Source organism: Toxotes jaculatrix, chromosome 1 (genome assembly GCF_017976425.1).
Source record: "Toxotes jaculatrix isolate fToxJac2 chromosome 1, fToxJac2.pri, whole genome shotgun sequence".
Classification (NCBI taxonomy): Eukaryota; Metazoa; Chordata; class Actinopteri; family Toxotidae; genus Toxotes; species Toxotes jaculatrix.
Window position 1 is genome coordinate 4,873,546 of NC_054394.1, and position 27,163 is coordinate 4,900,708.

General features: G+C 41.5%; 1 protein-coding gene and 1 long non-coding RNA gene across 4 annotated transcripts in view; one reads left to right on the forward strand and one right to left on the reverse strand.

Annotated features, from left to right (window-relative positions):
* Positions 1–16,992, forward strand: part of LOC121185129 — a 19,328-nt gene extending 2,336 nt beyond the window's left edge. Inside the window, exons 2-9 of one of the 3 annotated variants that reach the window (XR_005894340.1) lie at positions 850–8,509; positions 8,790–8,892; positions 9,710–9,811; positions 10,272–10,400; positions 10,758–10,830; positions 11,609–11,665; positions 11,842–11,916; positions 16,597–16,684. This is a non-coding gene — a long non-coding RNA (uncharacterized LOC121185129). Of the gene's footprint in view, positions 1–849; positions 8,510–8,789; positions 8,893–9,709; positions 9,812–10,271; positions 11,666–11,841; positions 11,917–16,596; positions 16,697–16,853 lie in introns of those variants that run through there. The other 2 variants (XR_005894339.1, XR_005894338.1) reach the window with 2 other exon arrangements.
* Positions 15,275–27,163, reverse strand: part of mmp15b (matrix metallopeptidase 15b) — a 28,532-nt gene continuing 16,643 nt past the window's right edge. Inside the window, exons 7-10 of the mRNA XM_041043127.1 lie at positions 26,072–26,210; positions 22,883–23,033; positions 21,842–21,960; positions 15,275–21,407 (exon numbers count right to left, since the gene is read on the reverse strand). Coding sequence (XP_040899061.1) covers positions 20,893–21,407; positions 21,842–21,960; positions 22,883–23,033; positions 26,072–26,210 — 924 coding nt within the window. The 3' untranslated portion in view covers positions 15,275–20,892. The remainder of the gene's footprint in view (positions 21,408–21,841; positions 21,961–22,882; positions 23,034–26,071; positions 26,211–27,163) is intronic.

Sequence of the window (27,163 nt, forward strand, 5' to 3'; positions counted from 1 at the left end):
GATAACTTACTCGCTATTTATTTCATCAGTTTTATGTTGGTATTTCATGATGGCACTTCTCACGACAGAGTTGTTGTGACCAGTTTCCACTTCCTCGCCTTTCAACCAATCACATGCTGCATGCTGACATTTCAAAATAATGGGTTAACCTTTACCAATAAAGATCACACACACTCTTCACAACACAAAATCCTCATCAGATGCACAAATGAATTTCATGTTCTCTGGTTTTCAGCTAACCTGCCTTGTTTATTCTTTGTATATATATATATATATATATATATATATATATATATATATATATATATATATATATATATATATATATACATTCTTTGCTCAAAATGTAGGTTTGGTTTTTTGCTTCTGTGTGTGTAAATGCAGCTTGTGAAGATTCATACCTGCTCTACCTTTAGCCTCTATGGATCATCCTCACTTTAAACAGCTGCTTTTGCTCCAGGCTTTGTGGTTTGACTAATTGGTCTCTAAATAATTGAAGAGTTTCATTCCAAAATGTTATATCCACCATTTGTACAAATATTACGCTCACCATCAAAAAAGACTGATTGAGTCATTCAAAGCAAATGATGGTACTTTGTGAGTCCTTGACTGACAACATTAAAATACATTCACAGACTAGATACACCTTTATACTATAATAGTGATAGCGATAACAGTGGATTAGTATATTATGTGGGGAGAGTGTGCGTCCACCCTGTTTACTGCAAGAATGCAGAAAGATGAAGGGATCAGCAAACTGAAAATGCTCCAGTGAGAAACAGGTCAAGATCAAGCTGCTGGTTTCCTCACCAATCATGTCCCACACTAATTTTTGTTTGTTTTTACTAGAGAGAGTGCAGCAAGGATCAAGGCACAAATATGTCTCCGTTCACCGTGAAGGACGACATCTTGGCTCACCTCCTACAACGCTCTGTGCCAGGGGACAGGAGCAGTGGATTGGCTGATCTCATGACTTGGCTAAGTCTTTCTTTCTCTCTCTCTCTCTCTCTCACACACACACACACACACACACACACACACACACACACACACACACACACACACACACACACACACACACACACACACACACAAACATGCCCTGGAAATCTCAGCGAGGAGTGGTGCTAAAGAGGATAAATCACATGTGCAGGGCAACTTAACCTTCTTGTGGAAGATGACCAGTATTAATTTCATCTTAAAATCAGTGTTGAAAAATAGTCAATGACAGCCATTTCCAAAGGAACCATTGTAAACAAAACAACCAAATGACCCACAAATATCCTTACCTAATTCCAAGCAACTCTAGAATTTTATAACTTAAGTTCAGTATTCATTCTCCTTTTAGCTCCAAGTTTGGTCTCCATCAGCTCCAGAGGGAAATATCTTGCTCTCTGGCTTCTGAATGCTGCGTATGTTCAGTAGCTAGTCGGGAACTTTGGTTACAACTGGTTCGTCTGAGCTTTTGTGCTGGAAATGGCTACCTGCTATGGCTGGAAAGGGCTGACAACAATGAAGCTGGGGCCCAACTAAATTAGCTTGTATAACTTGTATAACCTACCAGTGGACCAGTGTAATCAACCCTGGTCTCCGCAGTTTGGTTCCCCATAGCAGTACCTCTGACTTGGTGGTGCATTCTAGTGACCTGGCCTTTGTTCCTGCATTGGAAACGCCTAGTGCTTGGTCCAGGTGCTTGCACAGCAGGGGGTGGAATTGTGAAAAGTTGTGTGTCATAGAGATAACACATGTCGTAGCCTCCTACAGGCCACAAGCCATTCAGTAGATTTGGCAGTGTCAAGGGCTGAAGTGTGTGAATAGTTGACATTCAAAACAGGCAAAAATGAAATCAAACTGGTAAAAACCGAAAGGAAAAACTGAAGGAAATCTGTCTGATTAAAGAGATGATCGAGCAAAGAACTGGTAAATGGGAAGAGCACTGAGAAGTGTGTGTGTGTGTGTGTGTGGTCATGAGGTGGTATTCGCAAAGGCTCTGTAATGGGGTTACAAGGGTTTTTAGAAGTTGGCCAGATGGGTTTGGACCACAGAACGAACAGCAGCTGGTTGTCTGTAGCCACAGAAGGTGTTCGGATCAAATGATGCAGCCTGTGGAGCATCTGGTTACAGCAGACATTTAAACTCAGCATTTCTTTGAACCAACAAGCTGTAGAGATTCAATGATTTACGTTGTTGGTAGATAATATAACCGTTACGGCTATTCTTGCATTTAGGTTGGGCTAATGTTGAGAGGAAGTGCTGCCTAAGAGCCTCCGCTCAGGAAACAAAAACCCACAGTGCACAAATCCCTAAAAAAAAAAAGTTCATGCAAGTTAATATTTTGAAGGGATATTGTCTCTGTCAGCCTGTGTTTGAAACAGCCTCATTATTTTTCACATCAGTGTCTGATCTTTGACAAATGAACGAATGAAGCGGAACAAGTTTTTCAAACTTCTTAAAATCACTTTATGCACATTAAATCAGCATGACATCAGTGAGGCCTCTGTGGTCGCTCATTGAAACTGGGAAAAGTTAAAGAGCTACATTTCTACGTCTTGTATTTGGCAGTGTAAGCTACTTTAAACTGAGTCGGGAAAAATCAGATAGAATTATTCATGTAGAAGTTTCCTCACACTGGCAAGATCGTCTTTCAAAAACTTCAAGACCCCTGTTTCACAGTGAAGTCAGAGACACGATGTTGTACCAGTAGTTTCTGGTATATACAGTACTCTATCTGTCACCGTCAGACAACTACCACTTGTAGCCAGCAGGGAAAACATCACATGAGCTCAAAGCAATAGAAACATGCAAACACTCACACAAACAGAAAGTCCCCACAAACACGAGCTATTGTATGCAACACACAATATCTCATGTCCTGAGGGATATAGGCTTCATTGTAATTCCCCTGATGAAGCAGGAGGCCTATAACTTAGCCTTGTTTGTCTCTACCCCCCCTCACCTCTCGTCTGCTCATGGTTGAGGTCTCACTTCACTACACCCTAAGGCTCATTCTCAACATTCCTAACTCGCCTTCTCATTTTCTACTTAATCTTGTTCCGATGTAGTCATTTTAAAACCACAAACCTCATGTGCTGGTTATGCTTGTTATGAGGTAGTGGGGGGGAGATGCTGCTCTGACACAACACAACATTTTCCACTGTAACGTCAACTCTTGTTGCTTCTATTGCAGTTTGCCATACCTGCCACACCTGTCGCAGAAGCCACGGAGCTTAAAAACACACTATTTTTAGGTGATTACTGCTTCACTGTGATAGGTCGTACACACACAGAGGGAGAAAACAAAGGAGAGGAGTGGTAGAGAAGATGACACACAACAAAGGTCTTGAACCAGACAGTGTGATATGCCTCTTATAGCTCGCTGTGCCCCCAGGGAACCCAAGAAAGGCAATTTCCCATGAGCTGGTTGCTGGTTGCTTCAGCATGTGCCGCGGTTGCACCATGCAGAATACGATCTGCGGTTCTTAATATTTCCGGCCAGGTCTACCAGCTTAGCATTCAAATAGCACCTATTCTCATTAAGTGGCATGTATTTGTGGTGTGCATCATCCAAGAGGTTAAATTCACATCTACGAAGCTGCAGGACAAGAATAGATGACAACTAGACAGAAAGCCGACTGGCACAATAAACAGCACAGTAAATCTACCAGGCTGCCAACTGTCTGAATGTGTATGTCTGTGTGTGTGTGTATGCATCACCCCAGGGATGTAAGTTAATGGTCAAAACAGAGGTGGCAGCTAACTTACTATCTGTCTGCATTCCTGAACCACATTAAATAACGAGACACCACAATACAAATACCAATGCAAACACATTCCACGCCACAGAGAATAACTGGGGCGGCAAACATGTTCTTATAGTGGCGTCTCATTTAAATCTCGACCAGCGTGCATTCTTACATCGCTTGGTGCTGACACATCACCTCTTCTGACTTGTCAACTCTACACTACGTCTGACCCTAACTCTATTTTACATTGAGTGGGAATGTAATGATATCAATGAAGAGACCATGAAGAAAAGTTTTATTCTTAAACTGGAAAAGCCAGACAAAAAGCACTTTGATTAGTTTCATGCTTCTTCTTCTCTGCTCTAAATATCCGTCTTACCTCTCTGAGTTATGACGTCTTCGTTACTCACAAACCACTGTTAGTCTGATTAATAACAACTGTGAGAGTTTTGATTAGTTGTCATATTAAAGTGTGCATTGCATTGTGCAACTAGAGACACCAAAGAGTTTAGTGTTGCTACAGTTAGCTCTCAGGATGCATTTTTCTGTTACGAGACAGCAATGAATATAGAAGAACAGAGAGACCAGTACCTCCAAAGTGTACCTGTCATGTCTTGTTTTATTTGTACACAGAGTATAAGGATTTACAGCTTTGCACATCAGTCAGTCTGTTTGCTTTCAGTCTTTGTGCTAAGCTCTGCTAATCGATGGCTCCTTTTTGTGACCATGTTTTGTAGGATTCCTTATGCAAACTCTAGGGGAAGAACCTAAATGTTCTTTTGCTCACTCATCATCCAGCAGCAGGTTGTACATCACATTTCATAATCTCACATTCACCTACTTTTTGTTCGTTTATCATCAAGTTTATAGATTTTTCAGCAGCCGCTCAACTCTGCTTTTCCTCTGACGTACGCAGCTGTGGCTGGATGTATGAGACCTAATCATGCCATAACATATAGAGTGCTGAGATGAGAAATGAGCCTAGCTATTTGCTTGCTGACTCTCCTCCCTCATTAGTTCTTATAGTGCAGACTTGTGGTATCAATCTTTTCATCTAACACTTGACAAGAAGGTGAAAACGCCTGTTCCCTCAAATGTTGAACTTTTCCTTCAAGCAATAGACAAAGATGATTAGCACAGTAGCTCTCCATCATGTGAATGGGTACAGCTGCTTGATTTTATACTAAATATGTTAACAAAATCAAAGAGGACTTCAGAGAGTGTGGATTTAGTCCACAATCAGTGCAATATTCAGTAAACTAAAGTCTATCAGTGTTGAAATGCCAGTTCCAAATTCAGATGTTTTAAACATACCCATACATCTAGATTCTCCTTCAAACCTGAAATTGTGTTTCACATAGTTTAATAGTTTTTAGACAGACTTGTACATGCTGATGTTTCAACTGGACAGCCTCAGGCGTTTAATGTACATCTCATATGGACTGGTATTCCCCTATAGCTGTGCTCGGACGTGCTGACAACATGACCTGGCGATCTCAAGGATGCAATATGGATAGGTCACAGTGCGTGGACAACGCTGCCATTCAGCCAGCCAGCAGCCGGCAGGCCTGACAGATATCCAGCAGGTCAAACAGTCAGTCAGCCCATATGTCAGCAAGGGACTGAATCTGAATCAGAATGTACAAAGTCATGTGCGCCTTCTGTGAACTGAGATGTAGCAATTTGCTATGTGAACAGTGGTTGTTTGATTATTCCTTTGCTCGTTCATCAGTTCATTCGCTTATTGCATCCTAGACCCTAGAAGAACTGGTTGACTGTGCAAACTCAGAATTTCATCCCATGTAGCCAGTTTTTAATTTGTTAAACCAAAGCAGGGCAGAAGTGATGTTCTAATTATTTAGCCATGTGCTAAAATAAAATAATTTTAGCAAAAGGTCAATTACTTCAGCTTATGAATGATACACTTACAGAAGCGAGACAAACAGCCAGATTTTATTCTGTGAAATCACTGCAAACAATTAAAGCAAGAATCAAAATATTGTGAATTAAGCCACTGCAGGTCTTAATTACTTCTGCTCATCTTGCTAAAGGCTAAAATCTGGGTTGGGCTGCCCTAACTCCACAGAGTTTGATGCATAAAAAACCCATAAGGCTGGTGTCAGACACTGAAAAACTGAACTTCATATAACACCCACACTTAGTTGGTTATTAACCCCGTCAGCCTGTTAGAAAGTCATGCAGGCAAACTGCAGATAGACAAGCATCCACCTACGCAGCCCACTCAGCCAGTCAGGAGTGCATCAAGACTGAGGCCATTGTCTTGATGCACTCCGGCCTGGGCTGAGATGAGACGGAGGCTGGAATGCATGTAGAGGCGAGAGTCAAGTCAGACTGCTCTCACTCTGCACAAGAATCCTTTATTCTTAGGCAGACATGAGAGGAAGGCACAGTCGTCATTAGACCGATGGAAGGAGTGGGTGCGAAGAGACTGATAACCAGCTGTCAAGAGAAAATGAGTGAAGCTGCAGACTTCAAAAACAGCAAGGGACATCTCTGAAGCACAGTTCGGCTCAACATGTTTTCTGTTGGATTGAAATTCAGGAAATGGAAATTCAAAAACCAGACTACATTTACGTACTTTCTTTTCATTTCCAATCTATAAAAACTAAAAGAGAATAGCTTTTCATTATATTCTAATTTGCAAATTTTAAATGTAACATTTCAAATCAGGCAAATTGGAACTGAACTGCCAACAGAGACACTTCAAGTCTCTCTGAGTCAGATTCACACTCTGTCTCACTGACTTGCAGCCTCTTCATCTCATTCTTTCATGTGTGTCAGTGTGCAGGCATATCTTAACTTTGAGGATACTATCACAGGAATCCTTCTGGCCCCAGGCGGGATCTGACGGAGAAGCTGAAACGTAGACAGAACAGACTCGCTCGACAGCGCAATGAATGAGCTGGAGTGATAGAGGGAGATGAAGCAAGCCGAGAAGTGATTCTGCCATGAAAAAAAAAAAGATGAAAATGGGGGAGAATGGGAGCTGAGATGTAGAGGCCCACGCTGAAAAGAGTTCTTATCTCTGTCAGTGTGATGGGGAGCGCTGTCTCACTGTTGCATGTAGAGACTGAAGGAGCCATTCTTGTACAAACCCCATGGAACCAAATGGAAAAGTAGCGATATTTGATTTGCTGTATGTTGCATTAAACTTTCCAGATTAATTTGGATACCTTGGTTTGATCAGCATAAATAAATGAGACTGTGGTCCAAATAATTACTGTCATGACAGGCAGCATTGCTCATGCTAATGATTCTCAAAATAGAACCCACTGCTTTTTCTTATAAACAGGATGTTGGATCTATTTATGCTGAAAGTGTAGTGCATCTTCCTGTTTTGTGTCTTCAGGCTATCTTGTCTTGTGCTATGTAGCAGTAGATTTAATTACAATGTGAAATGACGAGAATGGCATTAGATGACATGCTTTCATTTCCAGCGTCTCCACATCTATGAATTAATGGGGAATTCATGTCAAAATGCTAAATGTGGCACCTAAATATAGTTAGATGAGAAGATCAACGCCACTCTCATGTCTGTGTGTGTTAGGTATTTTGGAGCAAGAAGGTAATTAGGTGATCAAGTTAGCGTAGAGACTGGAAGCAGCGTCATGTATACACTGTCTGTTAAATCCACACACAAACAGAAATGTACAAATGACACTTTGCAGTTTCATGGGAAGTTATAACCATTTTGAGGGAGATGACAATGACTTCCCGGAGTCCACAAATTTTCATTTTTATATTTCTTTTTCTGTACAAATTAAACAAGCAGGATACATCATGTTAATTAGAGAGCTTTAGAGGAGCCGGTTCTCTCCCGAGGTTTCCTCAGTTTGTACAGAGACAGGCTAACTGTTTTCCGCCTCTTCTAATCTTTATGAAACTAAATTCACCAAAGCTATAACCACATCCTGGCTCCAGCTCTATACTTACCACACAGACAAGAGAGTGGGACTGATCTATTCATCCAACTATGAGCAAGAACAGTTCCCAAAATATCTAACCTTTAAATACAGATTGGTGGAAAATTAATGCAAAACCCAACGTGAAGTGTGAGCCTCATTGCTTCCCGTATCATAGGTTCTCCGAGTATCCGAGCTGTACAGGAGGGATGAACAACCCTCTACCAAGAGTTTCTCTCGTTTAAAGAATGCTGTCTAACACATTACATCAAATTCTCCCACAGGTGTTCAGTTGGGTCGAGACATGGAGGCTGTGAAGGTCATCAGCAACACTTTGACGAAGCCATATTGAAGCACTGATGCTTTCAAGCCTGGGTGGAGGCCGCTGTACTTCTCATAATTACACTCATCTTTTCAGTTTCTCCTTTAATTTGTATGTGTAATCTGTATGTCCTGTCAGGACAGATTTCATTCTGGATGCAAATGATTTGTGCCCATTCTTAAATATCCAGTATAAACAGGGATTTTTTCCCCTAAAGCCATTTAACAGCAATGGGATGTAGGAATCCACCTGGTTAATAAAAGTTTTTAATTTCCCCACAGATGCTTTCACACACACTAACACACATTCTCCATTTGGCATCTGTTTGTTTTCTGTTAGTTAGTAGCCTGCCTCATCATTCCTGTTCCAGCTGCCTGGAAAACATGACGGCATCTCCAGCCTCTTCAGGACCAGGGGCTCCCCTCCTGCTGTGTGGCCCACTACTGCTGCCTTTCACTGGACTCCTCAGCTCCAGATGTCCCCACCCTGTTGGAGGCAGAGTTTCTCCAGATGAACTTGTTGTGTGTGTCTATGTGTGTGTGTGTGTGTGTCTATGTGTGTGTGCCACCCAACAGCTGTTAGATTGCCAGACATCATGGACAGAGAATGTTTGACTAATCTTGAATCCAGATGCTCAGCATACCTGTGTGTGTGTTTGTGTTTGTTGTGTTACCTGTCTGGGACCTGTTTTGGTATAAACACCGACCTTGTCAGGACCTAAAGGGGAATTTGCACCGTTAAAATACAACATTAACGAAAGCAGGTTCTGCATCATTAACATCTTGTGGTCATGTTTTGTAGATGGTCCCTGTGGAGAGTTGTGTTTAATCAAACTTGGCACACACAACCAAGTCAAGGTAGACTGCTGTGTGCACTGTGGTTAATGGGAAATGGAGGCAACAGGGTAAATACACAATTCACTGAGGGCAGTAGGTGGTGTGGGATGTTAATATATATTTAGTTGGTTCAAAATGTTGCCATTGTTCAGTCTGGCAAAGTTTTCTGAGCTTTGAATCAGTGTGCAGATGCTTTCCATTTCTACTCACAGTAAACAACACAACTTACTAAACTGTCAAATTAACAAAGCATTATTTGGATAAGTAACTCCAGAGTAATTACGGAATTTCACATTGTAATCCCTACACTGTTTGTTACTGGAAAAAGTGATTACACAATGATGCATCACTGCACACCAGCACTCCTGTGTTGCACTGTCTTCGACAAAAAAACGACACAGCAATACTCATACACACACGCACGCATACACACATGCACATGCATACACACACACTCACAAACAGAAACACACACACATACAGAGAGGCACACATATAACTATGTACACAATTCAAATTGGTCCTCACAAGGATAAAAGAACAACTCACAGACACACACATACACACGCACACAGCTACAGATACACACACCATGTGTCCCCTGAGATGTTTTGCTCATTAACTTTATTACATCCCATAATTTTATGAGCTTTCTTGCCAGTTGTTATGATAATAGGTTTAACATCAGTGTGAAACCAGACAGCTTTTATCTGCACACACATTCTAAAGCATGCATATAAGACAGTAAACACACACACACTCACATAGATTCAAGCTTTATTGTACAGATGAGGGAACTACGTATCATTATAAAACACACGGCCGCAGCAGGTTTGCATTAAATCTCACCACCTCATGTGGGTTCTCTTTGTATTCTCTTTGCAGAGCACATCACTGCACAGCACAGCGCTACACATCAAGAATTGATGGAGGATGCAATAAAAGTTTAGAGACAGTAACATAAAGTCAGGAGAGCATGATGACCAGGTAAGTTTTCCCATGACTGTTGTGCAATCTCTGTGTGGATTTGATGCGTGAGCTGAATGTGGAGAGTTTGATAGCTTGTCTTAGAAGTGTTCCCCACAGGGTGAAGCACATTCTGGATATTTGGGTTCATCTAGGATACAGTGCTCTAAGTGTATAGGAACTGAAAAGACCAGTGGGAAAGGAAATAGATTCCCCCTCACAGTTTGATCAAAACAAAACTAATCTGTTTAATTAATGTAATTATCATGAGTCATTTAAAAACGCTGTGTTACCAAATTATGAGTTCGGCAATATTCCTTTATTTCCCTAATACCGAACAAAGTAGCTTCACAGATATGATAGAGGATTAATCCTGAGAGTATGTATCCTGCTATTGTGTCTCATCTCTCCTGGGTCTGTGGAGGTCAAAGGTTCATAACACAAGGGGTTGTGGGAAGTGAAAAGCCTTGTCGTCTTTTAGATTCAGCTGCTGTGGAGACGGGGTCAGAACTTTCTCTCAAGAAAAGAAGACGGACTGATTGTGGAGGTTTTGAGGAGACATTTCCGGAGCAACTGGACCACCCCACAAATCCACAATAACAACATATGTGTACAGTGTCTGGACTTCTCATTGTTTTTGGTGTTTACAGATTATTGCGTACAGTACATGTGCAGAGTTGTGTTTTCTGCTGCGGGGAGACACTGACTGCTGCAATTAACAATAAACATCTCAGACATCTCAGAAAATTCTCCTGGTTTTAGAGAATCGAGAAGTGAAAATGTCGGGGAAATTCAAATTTGCAAATTTAAAAAACAAAATTGGAATATGCTTAGTCTTAAGTATCTTTCATCATGCACCACATGATCTGCTCTGTCAGTACTTACAAGCATGTGTGTTTTTAAGACATCCATGCACCTGTGTCTGTGCATGTTCATTTGTGCATTCTTTGCATGTTTGTGTTTCCAGACGGAATTTGTGAGTACGTCCAGGTGTTATTTGAGTCCAACTGGGCTGAGTGGACTACAGATTTCTGCACAAGGTCAAGTACAAACTGATTTGATCTGTGATTTTACACATGTGCAACCTGAGTAAAAGTCTGAGTTTAGACTTGAAAATGATCTTTGGCTGAATCACAGTAATTACATCAAACAGTAACCACTGACCTGCTCATCTGAGGAATGACACAGAAACATGATGTTTAGGTGATGAACCAGGACTGTTTGAACTGTTCAGTTTTTATATTTTCAGATTTTCATGTCCTGTGTTCTGTTTTTTTTGTTTGTTTTATGTTCTTTGTGATTTGAAGTGGGTTCACATTTAAAGTTAGTCACTGGTAAAATTCTTGCTTGCTACTTCAAATGCCCAACTTAGATTTCTGGGGAATGCAGCCTTTTCAACATAAATGATCTTAAAGTAGGAAAACAGGTCTGGTAGATAAATGAAGATGGTATCATTGGGTGGTGGAGACAGAAAAACTGCACCAGGACCCATGATAGTTTAAATAGGCCTGCATACTCGGCAGGACTTTCACATTAGAGAGAAGACAGACTGGGTAAATAGCATCGGCACTGATAGTTCACTGAATCTCAGCTGATTGACAGAATGATCAGTGAAAGACCCTCAGCTGAATTGCATTCAGTGCACTTCTATGCCCTACATTTACTTTGTTTTCAATCTTAGTCAAAGGATATGGTCACGTGCTATAAGTCTGTACAGTCTAGGTGTTTTTGTGTTGTGCGTTTAAATGGTTTAACTGAACTGATGAACCCTCATCTGCTCAATTCCTATTTTTCTTTGCTGTATCCTATTATCTGCAGCCTCGGATCACCCCCAGCACTCATTAAAGTTTCATCTAATCTAATCAGCTAATCTAAGTAAGTTAAGTTACACCTAAAGAAAAGTAAAAGAAAAGAAAATGGGAGTCCTTTGAATTTTTAGCACATTTACTCTTGTCTACATCTATTTTACATTTCTCAAAATTGCTTTGAGATGCATGCTGATGTAATTAAATTTTTACTGTTCACTTTTCAACTTTATTTTTTCAAAAAAGGAACAAGGTCAATGGAGGATCATCTCCGCTGAACTGGATGTTGCTGGATCCCCCTGTGAGGCACACTCCCTGGAGGTAAATTTTCATTTGTGTGGATCAAAGCATTTGAACAAGGGTCTAAGTAGAATATATAAGTCATCTCCTTTGTACTTGACCTAACTCATCTCCTTCTACCTGAGTTAGAAGGAGATGAGTTATACAGATCTCTGTTACATGCCCGTTCAGTTCAACTCTTTGAATGATTATGCAGAAAGTTTAAAGTTAATAACTGCTGCGATATTTCTGTTTTGGGTCATTGAAAATTGCAAGTCAGCTCTGTCTGAGAAAATGGGCAACTCCGACCTTTGTTAAGTTATCTGTTAGGTCCAAGATGCTGACTTCTACAGAGTAGGGATCCCTATGCTCCACAACCGCTACACTAAGTGTGGGGAGTATGTTGAAACATAAATGTACTAGGTGATTGTTGAGATATTTTAGTCTGACTCTAAGCAGTGAACCCATTAACATTGCCATCCCTAGCCACCTCTAGCATGACGAACAACTCAACAGTAATCTCTTACTAGAGATAATGTCCCGGTTTCACTGGACAATCTACAGATCTTGTTGTTTCCATAAAAAATTACTTTAGTAGAAATTAGTTCCAATGATAACAAACCAAAAAACTAACTAAAATCTAAAGTCCATTCATTTCCATTTAAAACCCTGCCTGTTTGTACACACCACTTAGGATACCCAACAGTTGTAAAACTGGAAACATATTCTTAAACAGGTGTTTCAGCTTCACTAGGTTGAGGCATTTGCAGCAGAGTACTTAGCTGTAGCCCCTAGTGATTAACTTTATGCATATGTGCTCGCCTACGCTTGTGTGTGTTGAGGGGCTGAAAGTGAGTTAATTTTCTATCCAGAGGAAAGAGATGGCTGCAAGTAATTACGGTACTCCACAGGGTGTACCTGGTGATAACTGTAGCAGATAGATTTAACAAGCAATGATCCAGGCCAGACTCAGACTTCACATACACATGAGTACACAGCAGGAACGCATTAAAGTCATGTAAACAAAGTGCAAAGCAGGCCAACATACTCAAATACCATGTACACACGACATGAACCATTGAAGTTGTTTGTTTACAAAGTGCACAGGGATATGTCCACTTTAATGGTTGATGGCGCATCCAAAAGTAGGTCATCATGGGTTGGAAAGCTTGTACACTGGTTGTGCACCCATCCTCCTCCAGTATAATCACAGTCCCAAATGAATAATCTGAAATAAGGCCAGTAAAACAGAGCCACTCATCTAGATGTTGGCAGGTCGCAGTTATTACATTTGGTACCTACAGTACAAAATTACAATTACTACAAAAAGTACAAATCTCAAATGTGCTAAGCTCTGCAGCAGCCCTCAAGCAATGTTAATGGCCATCAAAGCTGTTCAGATCAATATTTTATATTAACAGTGGATTAAATGACTATGCATAAAGTGAAAAGACTGTCTGTAAAGATTCCACAGATAAGTCATACCCAACTCTGCAATTCCCATCACCTCCATGGAGCATTTCTGCAAGTGTCAGACCTACTGTTGGCAACAGGTACAACGTCAGAGTTATCAGAGTTGAAGAATAAGGAAAGTGATATGCTCAAATGTTGTTTTTCAACAAATCTCAAAACCAGCGATTAATTGACCCTAGTACTGTTTGTGTAGTTACCCTATTTACCCTTTACTCTGGACATGGACAGCTCATTTTGAGTCAGTCCCTTATACACTTTTCTGCTGCAGTAAGTGTCTGTCATGGCTGAAGATTGTCTGCAACACGTGCTTATACTGCTGTTTGACTGAGCTTTGCGAAAAGTATTGAGAGATGGTCTAATGGACAGTTGGTTTTGGTATTTTTATGGGATCTGTTGACAATATGCAGGATTATAGTTAGGATTCATCTTACTGTTTTTATCTCATTCTTATCTGTGCTAAATTTCAACGACTCATCGAGTAGTTGTTGAGGTATCTCTCTCTGGACCAATGTGTCAGACAGTGTCACCCCTGAAGACATGGCATGCCATTTTCTCTCCCCTGTCATGATGAAACATACATGTCCTTTCTTTCAACTGAGAGCTTGCAGCCCTCAGCTGGATTCCTTGATTTGTTCCAATTTTGGCCAAATACACCTGAGATGGGATATCAGAAGGTGTCACTTCTGTCTTGGAAACAATTTAAGTCTGGAAAACATCTCACTAAAGTCTGTCACCAGACTCTGTTCTGTCATTTTTTGTGACTGGGTAAAATCCATCCAAAAAAAAACAAAACAACAACAACAAAACACTGGTGTTGTGAACAATGAACTTCCTTTCAGTGTGATGACACCATTGCCTGGTTGGTTTCCTATAGGCTCCACAAGCTGCCTACTAACTTCCTCCCCACTTATGTGGCTTCCTGGCAATCGGCCAGACCCCTCACTCTCTTCTCTCTAAGGCTACTCTGCTGAATGTCCCACATGGGACAGGAAGCAAGGCCCTATGGACAGTGACCTCACCGCAGGAAGAGAGTAGAGGGTGTGTGTACTCAATGTGTGTGCAGAAAATTCAGAAAGCATTGTGCTGCACCAGTATCTGCATAAAAAAGTTTAAACAGCACTACACTGAATTTTTCAGAGCGTTTTTTTTAATGTGTACATGTCCAGCATGGCTTGTTAACACACTCAACTAGAGGTGAACACACAACAACACAAATGTATAAAATCTTACATTTTCTACAGAAAAAAACCCACTAACAACCAATCAAAAAAAAAAAACTAATTGGAATGTTATTAACAAAAAAAAATGTCATATCAAGTTTGGAAAGAAAAAAATGCACAAAATGAAATCAAAGTAAGACAAATCAAGGACAAACAATTGCCTTGTATGTTTTGATTTGATCGACTGCTGCTATTTTTTTCCCATCTCATCCCAATCCGGGATGAAGGTGAAGTTTTTTTTCAGAAAGTCACTGAACCATTACTCTGGTAGCAATGAGGAGAGAAGTTCAAGGCGGCTTAGTGTGAGATGCCAAGTATTGATGGTCAGTGCAGAATTGACTGAATCCAACAAAATCTACTCTCTACTGTTGCTGCAGTTAGTGGATGAAGACATTTTTCTGAAGTGGGCTGTTTGCAACAGTTCCAATGCCCGTCTGAAGCACAGTGAGAGCTGATCCGCTGCACTTACCCAGGACAAGACGACGACACAGACGCTAAAAGTCAATTGTCAGCCATCTTTTCTGTTTCATCCCCACGGTGAGCGGATGAGTGGGCCAATGAGTGGTTTCAGAGAGGATGGGCTCAATGAGCAAGTTGAGATGCGCTCTGGGAAAAGAGAGAAGCATCTGGACAACCCACAATCCTTTGGGGTTGAGCTATCGTAAGCCACAAAGCTGATCCGAGTGAAACGGAAACAGAACACCGTCTGTACTTTATGTCATATTGGACAGATTTTTTTTTTCATCTTTAATCTTTTCAGTCTGTTTTTTTTTTATCGATCTGTTTTTTCCTGGTACAGTTCAGACTTTGCACAGGGCTGATGCAATGGCTTTTTGAAGCTTGTGGTTATTAGGCAGCGCATGGACACACTGCGACCGCAGGAGGCTGGAGAGACACAAAGGGTAAACAGAGAGGAGAGCAAAGACACCTCTAAAAGAATACCACCTTCTGAATTTAACAGAGATGTCCATCAACATATAATTAACAAAAAAGAAAAGCATAAAGCCGGTGCTCAGAGCCAAAACAGCAGGGTTGAATCAGGAAAGCTTAACATGCAGTGTTTACAGAAACACATCCTGAGAGAGATGAAAGCTCAGACAAGCACGGCGATGTCCTAACCTCACCTCAACTTTGCATCAAGACCCTGCACCTCAAAACAAACATGGCATTGATATAAAAGAACTTCAGCCTTTTCAGCTTTATTTTTAAATGTGACGTCCTCTCGCCAAATCTTTGCTCAACAAACCCAAAACCTGACAGGTACAGTGCTTTTAAGTGAAGCCTTCGGCAGAGCTAAATGTTGCTGAACAAGGAGGTGGATCTAAAAACAGGCTTTGCTGTGTGAAGCTGGACCTTGGCCTGGACTAGTTTCCTGAGAGGGGAGGAAGGTGAGGTTGGGGAAGACAATAATGTATTTGTGTGTGTATTAGGGAGAGAGAAAATAGGGAGGGGAGGAGAAAGAGAGTGAAAAGAGAGAGAGAGACGGAGAAGGAGAGAGAGAAGGCCATTGTTGTTATTATGATCCCCTCGGGCTTAGAGGGCTGGGCTGAGTATGCAGAGGGGTGGGGATAAAGACAATGAGGAAATTTACAGTCAGAAAACAGGCCTCACTTTTAGAGTAGAGCTGATAAACTGAACACCTCCACACACACAAACATTCATCAATCAATTTTCCTAACCTTTCGACATTTCTCTTCTGCTTCTGAGTCCAGAGACAAACTGTACTAAATTCAATCCCAGTCAGAGTCACTTCACATAGAATCTCTCAAACTGCTCATTCACCCAATCTGTGACTTAGAGAAAAGCAAACTTAGGTGCACTCAACTTTTTCAACTTTGAGGAGGTTACTTTAGCTTTGAAGTGGTCAACTCCCTGTGGGCTCTCTGTACGGAGGTTACAGAGGAGAAATGGAGGCTTGATAAAAAAAAAACAAAAAAAACCTCCATATACTACATTGTGTCAGTGAGTCTGCATTTTCTGAGCCTGTCCAGACGCTCAACTGTCTAAGCACTCACTGATGTGTCTGTAGGACCAGTGGAAGAGCAGCACAGGAGAGGAAAGGAGGGTGGGGGTGCTTTTAACACTGATTAGCTGCGTCTGCCAACCCCCCCAACCCTGATGATGAGGAGGTGAGCGATGGACACAGGATACCGTTTCCTGGCAACCGCTATCGACTGGCCACAGATCAATCTCCAGACTTCTTGTGTTGGCTGCTTATGCTCTTCCTTTTCTTCCTTTCAGTACAAGTGTCCAGTTAACTTTAACTCTGTCTGTTTATCTGTTAAGGTGTCCCACCTCAGCCTGTTTTCACGTAGCTGGAGGCCTAACAGAGCAGCAGGGTGACGTATCTGCTTGGTCTGTCAGCATACAAGCTGCAGTATGATGAAACGCAACTGCTACTGCTTGAGAATAAGGGGTGGAATCCATATGCAGGCTGTAACCTGTTCCCAGACACCCCCGTTTTTGTGCACAAGCCTGAAAATGTGGTGAAAATAAAAAGGTTGTTGATTGTTCGTATAATTTGTCAAAGGTTTGTGAATATTGAGTCTGGTACAGACCAAAACACAACTATAGAAGCGCTACTGAGGCAAAATGCAGCATCCCACCCGTGGGATGCTGCATTTTGAAAGGTTAAAACATGTGATTAGGTACATACACAGCTAGGAGCAAAGCACCTACAGCAAGCACCCCTAAAGAAAAGGTCTGTCACCTACTGTAGGCTTAAGTTTCCTCTTTGGCTTCACTGTTGTTGAGCTAGCAGGAGAATTTGGGTCACATGGGCTGTTGCCAGTGGGATAGAGCCATCAAAGCCCTCTCTCTCTCTCTCTCTCTCTCTCTCTCTCTCTTCCCACCCCTCCTTATTCCTGAGATCCGAACTGTTCAAGCTGAGGGAGAGGAGGTCAGGCCCCCCCTCGCCCTTCCCCCTTTCCTTGTCTCAGCCGCAGGAAATTCGTTCTCTCCTCACCCTCCCCATCCACATCTGTGTAACCTGAGCTGGGTGAGCTGAGCCCCCTCTGGTCAGAGTGGTAGCTTACTTCACAATACCACAGATAAGCCTTCCTCCCATTCATATTTGAAGTCACGCTCTCAAATCTTCCACCCCTACACATTTGCTCACTTCAGCCTGATTTTCAAACTCAGAATCTTAGTTTCATTAAAAAAAAAAAAAAAAAAAAAGATTTTCACATTTTCCATTGCTGCTACAATTTTTTTTAAGTATGTGGGTAATGTCACCTGACCCGAGAACTTCTTGAAAATGTATTTAAAAAATGAAATGATATTGTCTTTGTTGAATATTGTTTTTCTTCTTTTAAGAAGAAATTTCGGTTTTATATGACAACCCAATTGATTTGACATGTTTTAGCCTTTTTACTATTTAAAAATGTATTAACTGTTTTACACCAACCATTTTGCAAAGCATGCAGTTTTTTTAAACATACATTTCCATGGTAGCCTTTGGTTTTCATTCATTTTTTAAAAAAGATATAAAACTCAGCAGATTCTTTAAACTTGCTTGAGTTGTATCATCAAAGGCCCTGTTCAGACCCAGGCATTAACATACGTGATCCGATCACAAGTGGACAGCACAATTATGTCAGTTCACACCTGCCATTAAAATGCGTCTCCAGTGACCACTTGTAATCGGATTTCACTTCCCCGCTGTATGTGAAAATAGACCAAATGTGTTGTTTTTAACCGGAGGCAGAAATGAAATTGATGTCCCCTGTCCACTGGAAAGTAAAAGAAGAAGAAGAAACTGTGTTCCAGGCAATCCAAATCACCCAAGTTGTTTGACAAACTCTTAATATATCTCTTTGGGATTTCTGAAAATTTCAGACATGGACAAAGCCTACATGATTTGTACGATTTGTAATTTGCTGACAAATTAGTATGTCTGTTTACAGAGAGGACGTCAGTGGAGTAGATGATCCTTCACTGTGGCCCAGGACATATTTACGTTCACACTCCTAAAAGAACGTGGCCATACGCGGCCCAAACCACCTCCAAATGTGGTCTGAGTGAATGGATCTCAAATGTGTCCTCAATGCATCTTGGTGCACACACATCTGTACTTAGAGCTGTCCACTTGTGATTGGATCACCCAAGACACACATTAATGCTAAGTCTGCTTTAAGTTACATTATTTTCTGGGGTTAAATAGTGTGTTACTTGGTTTTCATACTCTATATAAAGAAAATGGAAACCAAAGGCTGCCGCCAGTGGCAGAACACATACATACCATGTAAAACTCTGTGGCATGCATTTGAAAATGGTTGGCAGTGATTTGTAGTGAAGTAGCTATATGTTCAAAAACTCTGGTATGGTCCTTTAATGCTTCAGCAGTCATTATGAGTAGATGAGACAGACATTTTCCTGTGCACACACTCTCCTTCATCCTATCTCTGCTCTTGTGAGATGAAATGGGAGTGGAGAGTGTTTTGATTCTGGGAGTTCAAAGTTTAGTTTAGGGGTCACGGGGGTTAACAGCATTTGCACACACCTGCTGTTCTTAATGAAGAGGATTAGTCTGTGTTCACATGAGCCCGCATGGCCCGAGCCCACCCTGGTGCTTACAGCTACGCTATCTTTATAACAAAAAGACCACAGGTCATCAGTGAGGTTTCTTAGATCGTCCTTTTAAAAAGCACTAGCAGTAAAAAGTCTGTTATAAATTGCATGGTACATTAGTTGTACCCTGTGACTGCTGTGTTGCATTTGTGGTGTTACATCCTGTTCTGAACCTAAAGGCCATGGTTTTGCTTTGTTTGTCCCTTGTTTTATGTCACACACGCAGATGCAATGAATGCAGCTCTCCTGTGTTATTTAACAGCGAAGTGACTTTTTAAATTAACCATTAGTCTGTCTCCTCTGCAGGACAAATAAAAGGTCTTATTGTTGACAGAAAAGAGGCTCTCTGAGAATTAGCCACATAAATGAAAGTTAAAGGAAGAGGTCCCCTTTAAAGTCTGTTTACCTTTTCAGCCAAAGAGGTCTTTAAATGGTTTCCAAGTAAGGAAAAGAAAGAAGCAGATTGTCCAGCTGCGTGGGCACAAGATAAAGAGCAAAAACAAAGGCTGAAGCAAGCAGAATTTAAAGGATAATTATCATGTGTTAGAGCTTGGGTTTTATTTTTGTAGTTTTAGCCATCAATTCTCTCTGTTATCATACTGTACTCATTAAAGTCACTGCAGATATCTGTGAACATGGCAAAATGGCTACAGAAAGCCTGACGAGGCAAGATACACAATCAGTCAAACAATCAGCCAGATTTTAAAGAAATAATTCGCCCTTTTCAGAAACGCTTATTCGTTTTTTTCTGAACAACTTTCTTTGGAGTTAAAACCAAAAGTGAGTACAACCAAAATGTCCAAAGGTCCTCGCACCCAAAAATGATGCGATTGCACAACTACGGCAAGTACAGTTGGTCAATGTGAAACCTGGAAGTGAAATCTGTTTGAGTAATAACTGCACCGTCTGTCCTCATTTAGTCTCCCAAATAAGTCTGGCTAACTTATTTAAAGCCTCTGAGACTGACTCAGCAATTAGCTTGGAGAGTACAGTCTTATTATTACCATTAAAATCAATGGCCAAAACTGCAAAAATAAGATTTAAGTAATAAAAACTTTAAGTAATAAAGTGGCCTCAGAATTCCTCTTGCTGTCAACTAACTCAGCCCTCACCTTATGACATACTGTACTGCAGAGACAAAGGAGGAGGTGATGAAGAAGAAGATGATTAAAGGAGGAAGGAGCACTACTAAACCCTACATGAAGTGTAGTGGTCCGTCTACAAATCTGCTCTAACCCTTTGTGTGTCCCTCTTTTGTGGCAACTGTGATAGCATAAGCAGATGTCAAGTTATCGGCAAGGAAAAAGCCCCTACTGAGATTAGGGGAAGGAGGGGGGAGGTACAGACACAGGAGAGAGAATAGAGCGGCCTTCCTGTTTTAGAAATAATAATAACAACAACAAAAAGTCACACAAAATGAACCAAAACAAAAACAACTAGAAAAAAAAACAATGTGCAAACTTCTCTCATATAAATAGACTACAGTCAATGCATTGTAGAGCACCATGGGAGACAAGAGGAGGTTAAGATGGTGTGTGTGTGTGTGTGTGAGTGTGAGAGTGTATGTATATATGTAAGACATAATTTATGTTTGCTTTTAGTTTGTGTGTGTGGATTTTATCAGTACAGTATTTGCATGGATCTACTACTAAGAGTTGCAGAAGAGACTTGAGACAGATGGATCACTAGGGGAGAGGCTTGGATTAGAAGATGCAGGTGTCTAAGGTCCAATTTAAGTTCAAAGTAAAGTCAAGGGTCAGACCCAGTCCTGCAGCGAGCGCTTGCAGTGCACCAGCAGCCGCGGCGCCCCTTTGCTCTGCAGCGTGTTGATTATGGCGTAGATCAGTCCCAGGATGCACAGCACCAGGACCAGTGGGATGGTTACCATCAGGATGTTCATGGTCCGCTCCTCGCTGTCGTCCACCTTCAGCACCACGTCCACCTCGTTGGTGTCTTCCTCACGACCCTCGCGGTAATCTTCGTCTTTGTCCTTGTCTGATCCTTTGCCTGAGTCTTTGTCTGTTCCGCCTCGATCCGTTCCATCGTGGTCTTTGCCCTTGTCACTGTCACGTCCAGCGTCGGGGTTGAATGGTGGCCGGTTCACATCTGGGTATTTGCGTCCTGAGTCTGTGTCCGTGTCTCTATCTGGGCCCAGGTCCACACTGCAGCCCATGAAGTCTCTCAATATGGACTTGGGGTAGCCTGGTTCACTCTTCATGCGGTGGTTGTCAAACTTCCAGTACTTAGAACCTTTGTAAAAGAATGTGTAAGCTGGAGAAGGGAAGGAGAGCAGAAGATGTAAGCCAACATAAAAACCTGAAGACACTCAATTTAAAGGAATAGTCTAACATTTTGGGAAATAAGCTTCTTTGCCTTTTTGCCAAGAGTTAGATGAGAAGATTGATTCCACCCTCATATCTGTCTGTTCAATTTTAGGCTGGATCCAGCAGCTGCTTAGCTTTGCCTTAGCATAAAGCCTGGAGACAGGGTGAAACAGCTAGCCTGGCTCTGTCCTGGGGTCTCCACCGGTTGCAACAAACACACAAAGACACACACACCCATCCCCTCTCTCATGATGATTGCATGACCACGCCCTTTGTTTCAGGGTCTTTGTTTCAGGCATGTCTCTGCCTGTCACACACACACACACACAACACACACACACACATACACACACAGAAACCACTCCTCTTGTCCCAGCTCACCTCCATCATCACTTAGGAAGGCCCCCTTGGGAGTAGAGGGCACTGACGATCCCCAGACACTGATTGGTTTCGGGTAGCCTCTGTCAGCTGAGCGGGTCTGCTCGCTGAAACGCCAGTACCTGCAGACAGCACCAGAGAAGATGGTTGTAACTGTTTATCAGCTGTCTAAACAAGAGCATGGTGGGAGCCTACATGGTGTTTATATAACAGTACGGTTTCCACAGAACATTCAAATTTGTTGAGTGTAAATGCACTAGAAACCTGAAGCAACCTCCAGTGTAATGACTTTCCTGAGTATTTTCAGAAATATGTTCCCCTTGCATTTATTTGTGTTATTTCAGTTCACCGGCAGTGCAAGGTATGTTCAGTATGTTTGTAATGTCCACAGAACTTTCTAACTTTGTTAGCAAAGAGCTGTACAAATACAGTTGCTGCTCTTCCTCTTGTACAGCTTCATACTGGTAAGAACATGTTGTAATTAAATTAGTAAGAAAAATCATGGAAAGACAACAAGCTCCTGATGGACAGAAAAAACTACACTGTTTAGATATTATGATTTCAGTTTGGTAGAGATATACAGTATATACAGTATATACAGTACATTAGTAGAAATACATATGAACAGTCTTTGAAGATAAAATCAGGAATCAAAACAATTTGTTACCAAAGGAATAGTTTGAGCTGTGTTTGTATTTACCGAAGAGTTGAGGTGACTAGGAGTCATCTGGAGACCATGAATGTCTGTTCAGAATTTCGTAGCGATCTTTCGTATAGTTGCTGAGATGTTTCACTCTGGGCCAAAGTGCCCCCCATAGAGGCACAGTGTTAGCATGGCTAACTTGTATTTGAGCATATGCAACTGCATTTTAATTTTGATTCCTAGAATGCTAATGGTTGAGATCAAGATCAACCTATGAAAGACTGCTGAAACTTTCAAATCTAATCAAACTACTAATACATTTACATATAACAAACTAATATACTGGAGCAGGTGAATTAGAGGGGTTTCATGTGGTGCTGAGAGGATGTAGGCTATGTTACCAGTCTCCTTGGAAGAAGTAAGTGTAGCCGGACGGCTCCCACCAGATGGCCGTGTCTATTCGGTCGTAGGGAATATCTTGACCATAATCACTTAGCTCCAGTGGATAGCCAGGTTCCAGGTTAGCTTCCCTGAAAAGCCAGAATCTGTTTCCTGAGGAGAGAGAGGAGAGGAGAGGAGAAGAGACAGAGGCAAACTGCTTAATAATCCTTTTTGATGCATGCATTGAGATAGCTGCTCTCCACTCCCACACATAACCCTTTAGGACTCAGAAAAATGTTAACACACACATACACCCTCATACTGTATTTGGCATGTGCGTTTGATTACACAAAGGTCCACACACACACACACACATATTCTGATAGGCACACATGCTTGTGTACACACGTTTGATTTTCTGGCACAGAACATGTTGAATAATTGAAACTGAATAAGGACAAAAAAAGAACAAAAAGAGCAATATGAGAAATGAAACCAGCATTTACACACACTTGTAAATTATATGACTGTAATAATGATTTGTTGGCAGGCAATCAAAAAACACTGCAAAAGCGAGCACAACATCATTGACTAAGGAGTTTGGGTTTGGCTTGTAATTATCCATTAGGAGCGGCTTGTCTCATGTCAGGCTCAAGCAGATTTCCCTCTGAAGGGAAGGTTTTATTGTTTTTCACTGTGTCAGACAGGGGTACTCTGTTCCTCCTGGCACCATTACATCTCTCCTCTTGGCTTCAATCCGCCTTTCCCTCTCTAGTTCTCCCCCACCCACCCATCCATCCACCCACCTCCAGCCCCTTGCTCCTCATTTAAAATGAAAGCTCTACACTCAGCATCTGGAGAGACCAAGAGGTTGACGCAATGCTTCCCAGGGTTCCTGCGGTGCACAGCCCCGATGTAAAATCCCATGACTTTCCACATCTATGCCAGAATGCTACAGTGACCTAAAGGTTTGATTCCTTCCTGCTATGTAACTGTTGTTTTCCTAGAGTGTGGTTTCCATCACAGTTGGACTTGTTTGGGATAAAAACAGCTGTGAAACCTCTGGGTAATACAACAGCTGCGTCAGAGAAGTTGAATACATTTCTGAATGTTACAGTACCGAGAATATGTAAAATTCTCTGATGTTCTCCTTCTTTCCAAGTGTGGACTACACCTTTCCATTCATTTCTCCAAAAACATATTCACCCTTGGCCTTTCTCAGTAAATAGCATGCCAGTAAGTTGAACTTGGCAGTCTAAACTCCCAAGGACGGAGGGATGCAGTAGATTAAACTGGTACAACAGTGTTCTAGTTGACATCACTGGTTCAGGGAGACTCAAGTAATTACACTTAACAAAAATTGTGTCCATAAAAATGTATGAACACAGTTGATATTTAGAGTCTACTCTGGCCCCATAAAGAAACACCAGTCTCATCACAGCAGGGAGTGGGACGTGATGATGACATTCATTTCTGTGATGGTTGTGGGTTTGTTGTTGATTGCCATTACCGCTGATTGATGTGAACTGTATGTCTGTCTAAGATATTTGTCTACCACCAAATCACACAAGTAAGCCGCCAAAGTATCCCCAAGAAAAAGGACACTTCCACTTAGCTAAATGTGCAGAACCTTGGCTGTGACTGATGACTTTTCACAAGTCCACAAGAAGTACACACAAAATTGCCAGTTAAGAAAGGAAAGCAGTTATCACGCTGACAGAAAGTCAAGCTGTTGCTGATCTGATTGGTCCATTTAAAGGTTTGAGTAACAGACATCCCACTGCTGCGTTGGCCTCCCTTTCTCTTGTGCTGCCAGGTCTCACAGCCCTTCCTTTTTTCTTTCCCTCCTCTTCCTTTCTCTTGTTCTTTCTTTGCTAATGGCTTACAGCCAAGTGTCATACTGAAAGACTTGCCAATGACATCATCCTCCTCATCATCAACAGCTGCCCCAAAGCCTGTGGCTCCACGGTTTAAGTTGCATTAAAGGCTGAGTTCTTTCTTTTTCATTCAACAACTTTATCCACCATTGTAAAAGACAAGCTGCTCTCGGTGACTCATGGCATAAATAATGAGCTGTGCTAAAGGAGATTTATACTCTGCATGTAGAATACATTATGTACTGCTGCTTTCTTGAGGAAGCGGGGCTATGTACTGTATATCTTCAACATTATCTGCAGAAGATGAAAAAAGCTCCACAATCTGTTTTACTGTTGAAATATGATAGCATTAAGACGTGGTGGTTTGGAATGACTATGGAGCAATATAACTGTATTTAGGCTGTTAAGAAGAAGCCAGATGGTGGATGGCTTTCGATGCAGGAAGAGTATATTTGTGCATTGGGTATACTTATCTTCCATATGCTTGTGATACGAACCCTGCACCATTAGAAAAATTGCCATATCTTATCTACAAAGATGAAAAGAAAAGAATATTTTTTTACCTTAATGCACTGACATGCTGCTGCATATGTAAGGCAGACTAGCTTACGATACAGTGTGGATGTTGTGATCCCAAAGCACTATGACTGTGTTTTGGCATGTCAGAGTAAACAGCGCTGCTTCACTAGAAACTGAACCAAAACACTTGTGTTGTTTGTCACTGTTGCTACTCGAGCACAAGTTTGTGTGTTACTCTCCTGCCTGTTGTAAGACAGTTATTACCCTGATTTCAAAATTGAGCACATTCTCAAAAGGCTGTTGTTGATACTGGAAGTCAGAAGCTTGTTTTTATAGCAACATTAAACTGAAATGGTTAACCGTAGATGGTATATTTGATCCCTTAAGGAGAGAGAGAGGAGAGATTGCTGTTTGCTAGCAGGGGAAGAAGAGCATGGATGAAGAGATGAATCTGTGTCAGTCCATCTGATGATCTTCTAAAACGACTGATCACGTTTATGAAAGGTCTCATGCTGTCCACCCAACATGTTCAAAAGCAAGCCATCATATTGTAAAAATAAACAACACTCATAACAAACTGAGCCTGTATAATTTAGAAATATTTTATCATTTATTTAATTGTATAAAAAATGTTCTTTAGATGTTAGATTTTGGGTTATTATGTTATATCATTCACAAACATAATAACAAGTTTTAAGTTTCTCTTAATGTCATGTAATGTGAGATAATATGACACAAGTCCAGGTACTGACGAGCAATTCTCTGTTCTTGTTCTTTACAGTAATGAGTGATAAATGAGTATTTGCTGCTTACCTTTAAAGAAGACGAACCTGCCGTCCTGTCTTTCATAGGCAGCATCTATGTCTCCAGGCAAACCCCTCCAGAAGTGACCAATGGGCATAGGGTAATTATCCAGAACCCTGTTCCTACGCACCCGCCAGAACCAACGTCCCTAAGGAGACAAAATTGAGAAGTGTGCTTGAGTGTGAGTCATTTCTAATTGTCAGTTAAACATGTCTCATTCACAGCAGACTTTAAAAGCATTCCTGTGCACCCAAGAACATGCAGTGGCCACAAAGGTGAACAGATAGCTACTGTGTGAAAGGTACTCTTAAGTCACTTTTCATCAGTCCATGAGTTTTATCACACTAAGGTCAGCTAGCATTGCTGTAATGCTTGATGGCCATTGTGCCAAGCAAATTGAGCTCTGCAGGATAACTAGACCAGAACGTACAATAAACTAACAATAGAGGAACAGCAGCAGGCAACTAATGGTCAGTCTCCACTCTGGTGGCTTTATATGTCCTCATGTCCCTCTCTCTCTGTTGATCACATACTGCTACAAATGTTTAACTTTTATATCAAATTTTTATAAAGAACTGCTGGAATGATTTCATTGTGGTGTCAGCATCACAGTAGCATTCTTTAACCTGAACACAGAAAGAAACTTATGCTTGTGAACATTCATCTCTACTGTACAGTGTTTGCTGTGCACACAAGCCAGCGGACAGATTTACACCAGAAGCCCTCAGACTCATTCATGAGTGGTGAGTCAGTAGCCCTGCTTGTCCTGGATAATGTAACGGTAAAATGCTCAGTGCTGCTTCTTTCTGGCAAGCGCACCTAGTTTCGTCCTTCACGCAGGACACACTGGCAGACAGGACGGCGCGGCACGGTATGGAATGGAACAGAACGGAGATGGGTTGGCAAGAGCTAAGAGAAACAGAACAAGGCCGAACCGAACAGACTGCATGCTCTTTGATTTGTGTGGTCTGACAGCTCCTTGCGTTGACCAGAATAAGACTGAATTGACCATATTAGTCCTCAGCAGAACAGACCAGAGACCAGAGAGGGAGTTTCAGTACTGAAGGCAGCTCAGTGTGCTGGCTGTCTGTATGTCCAGCC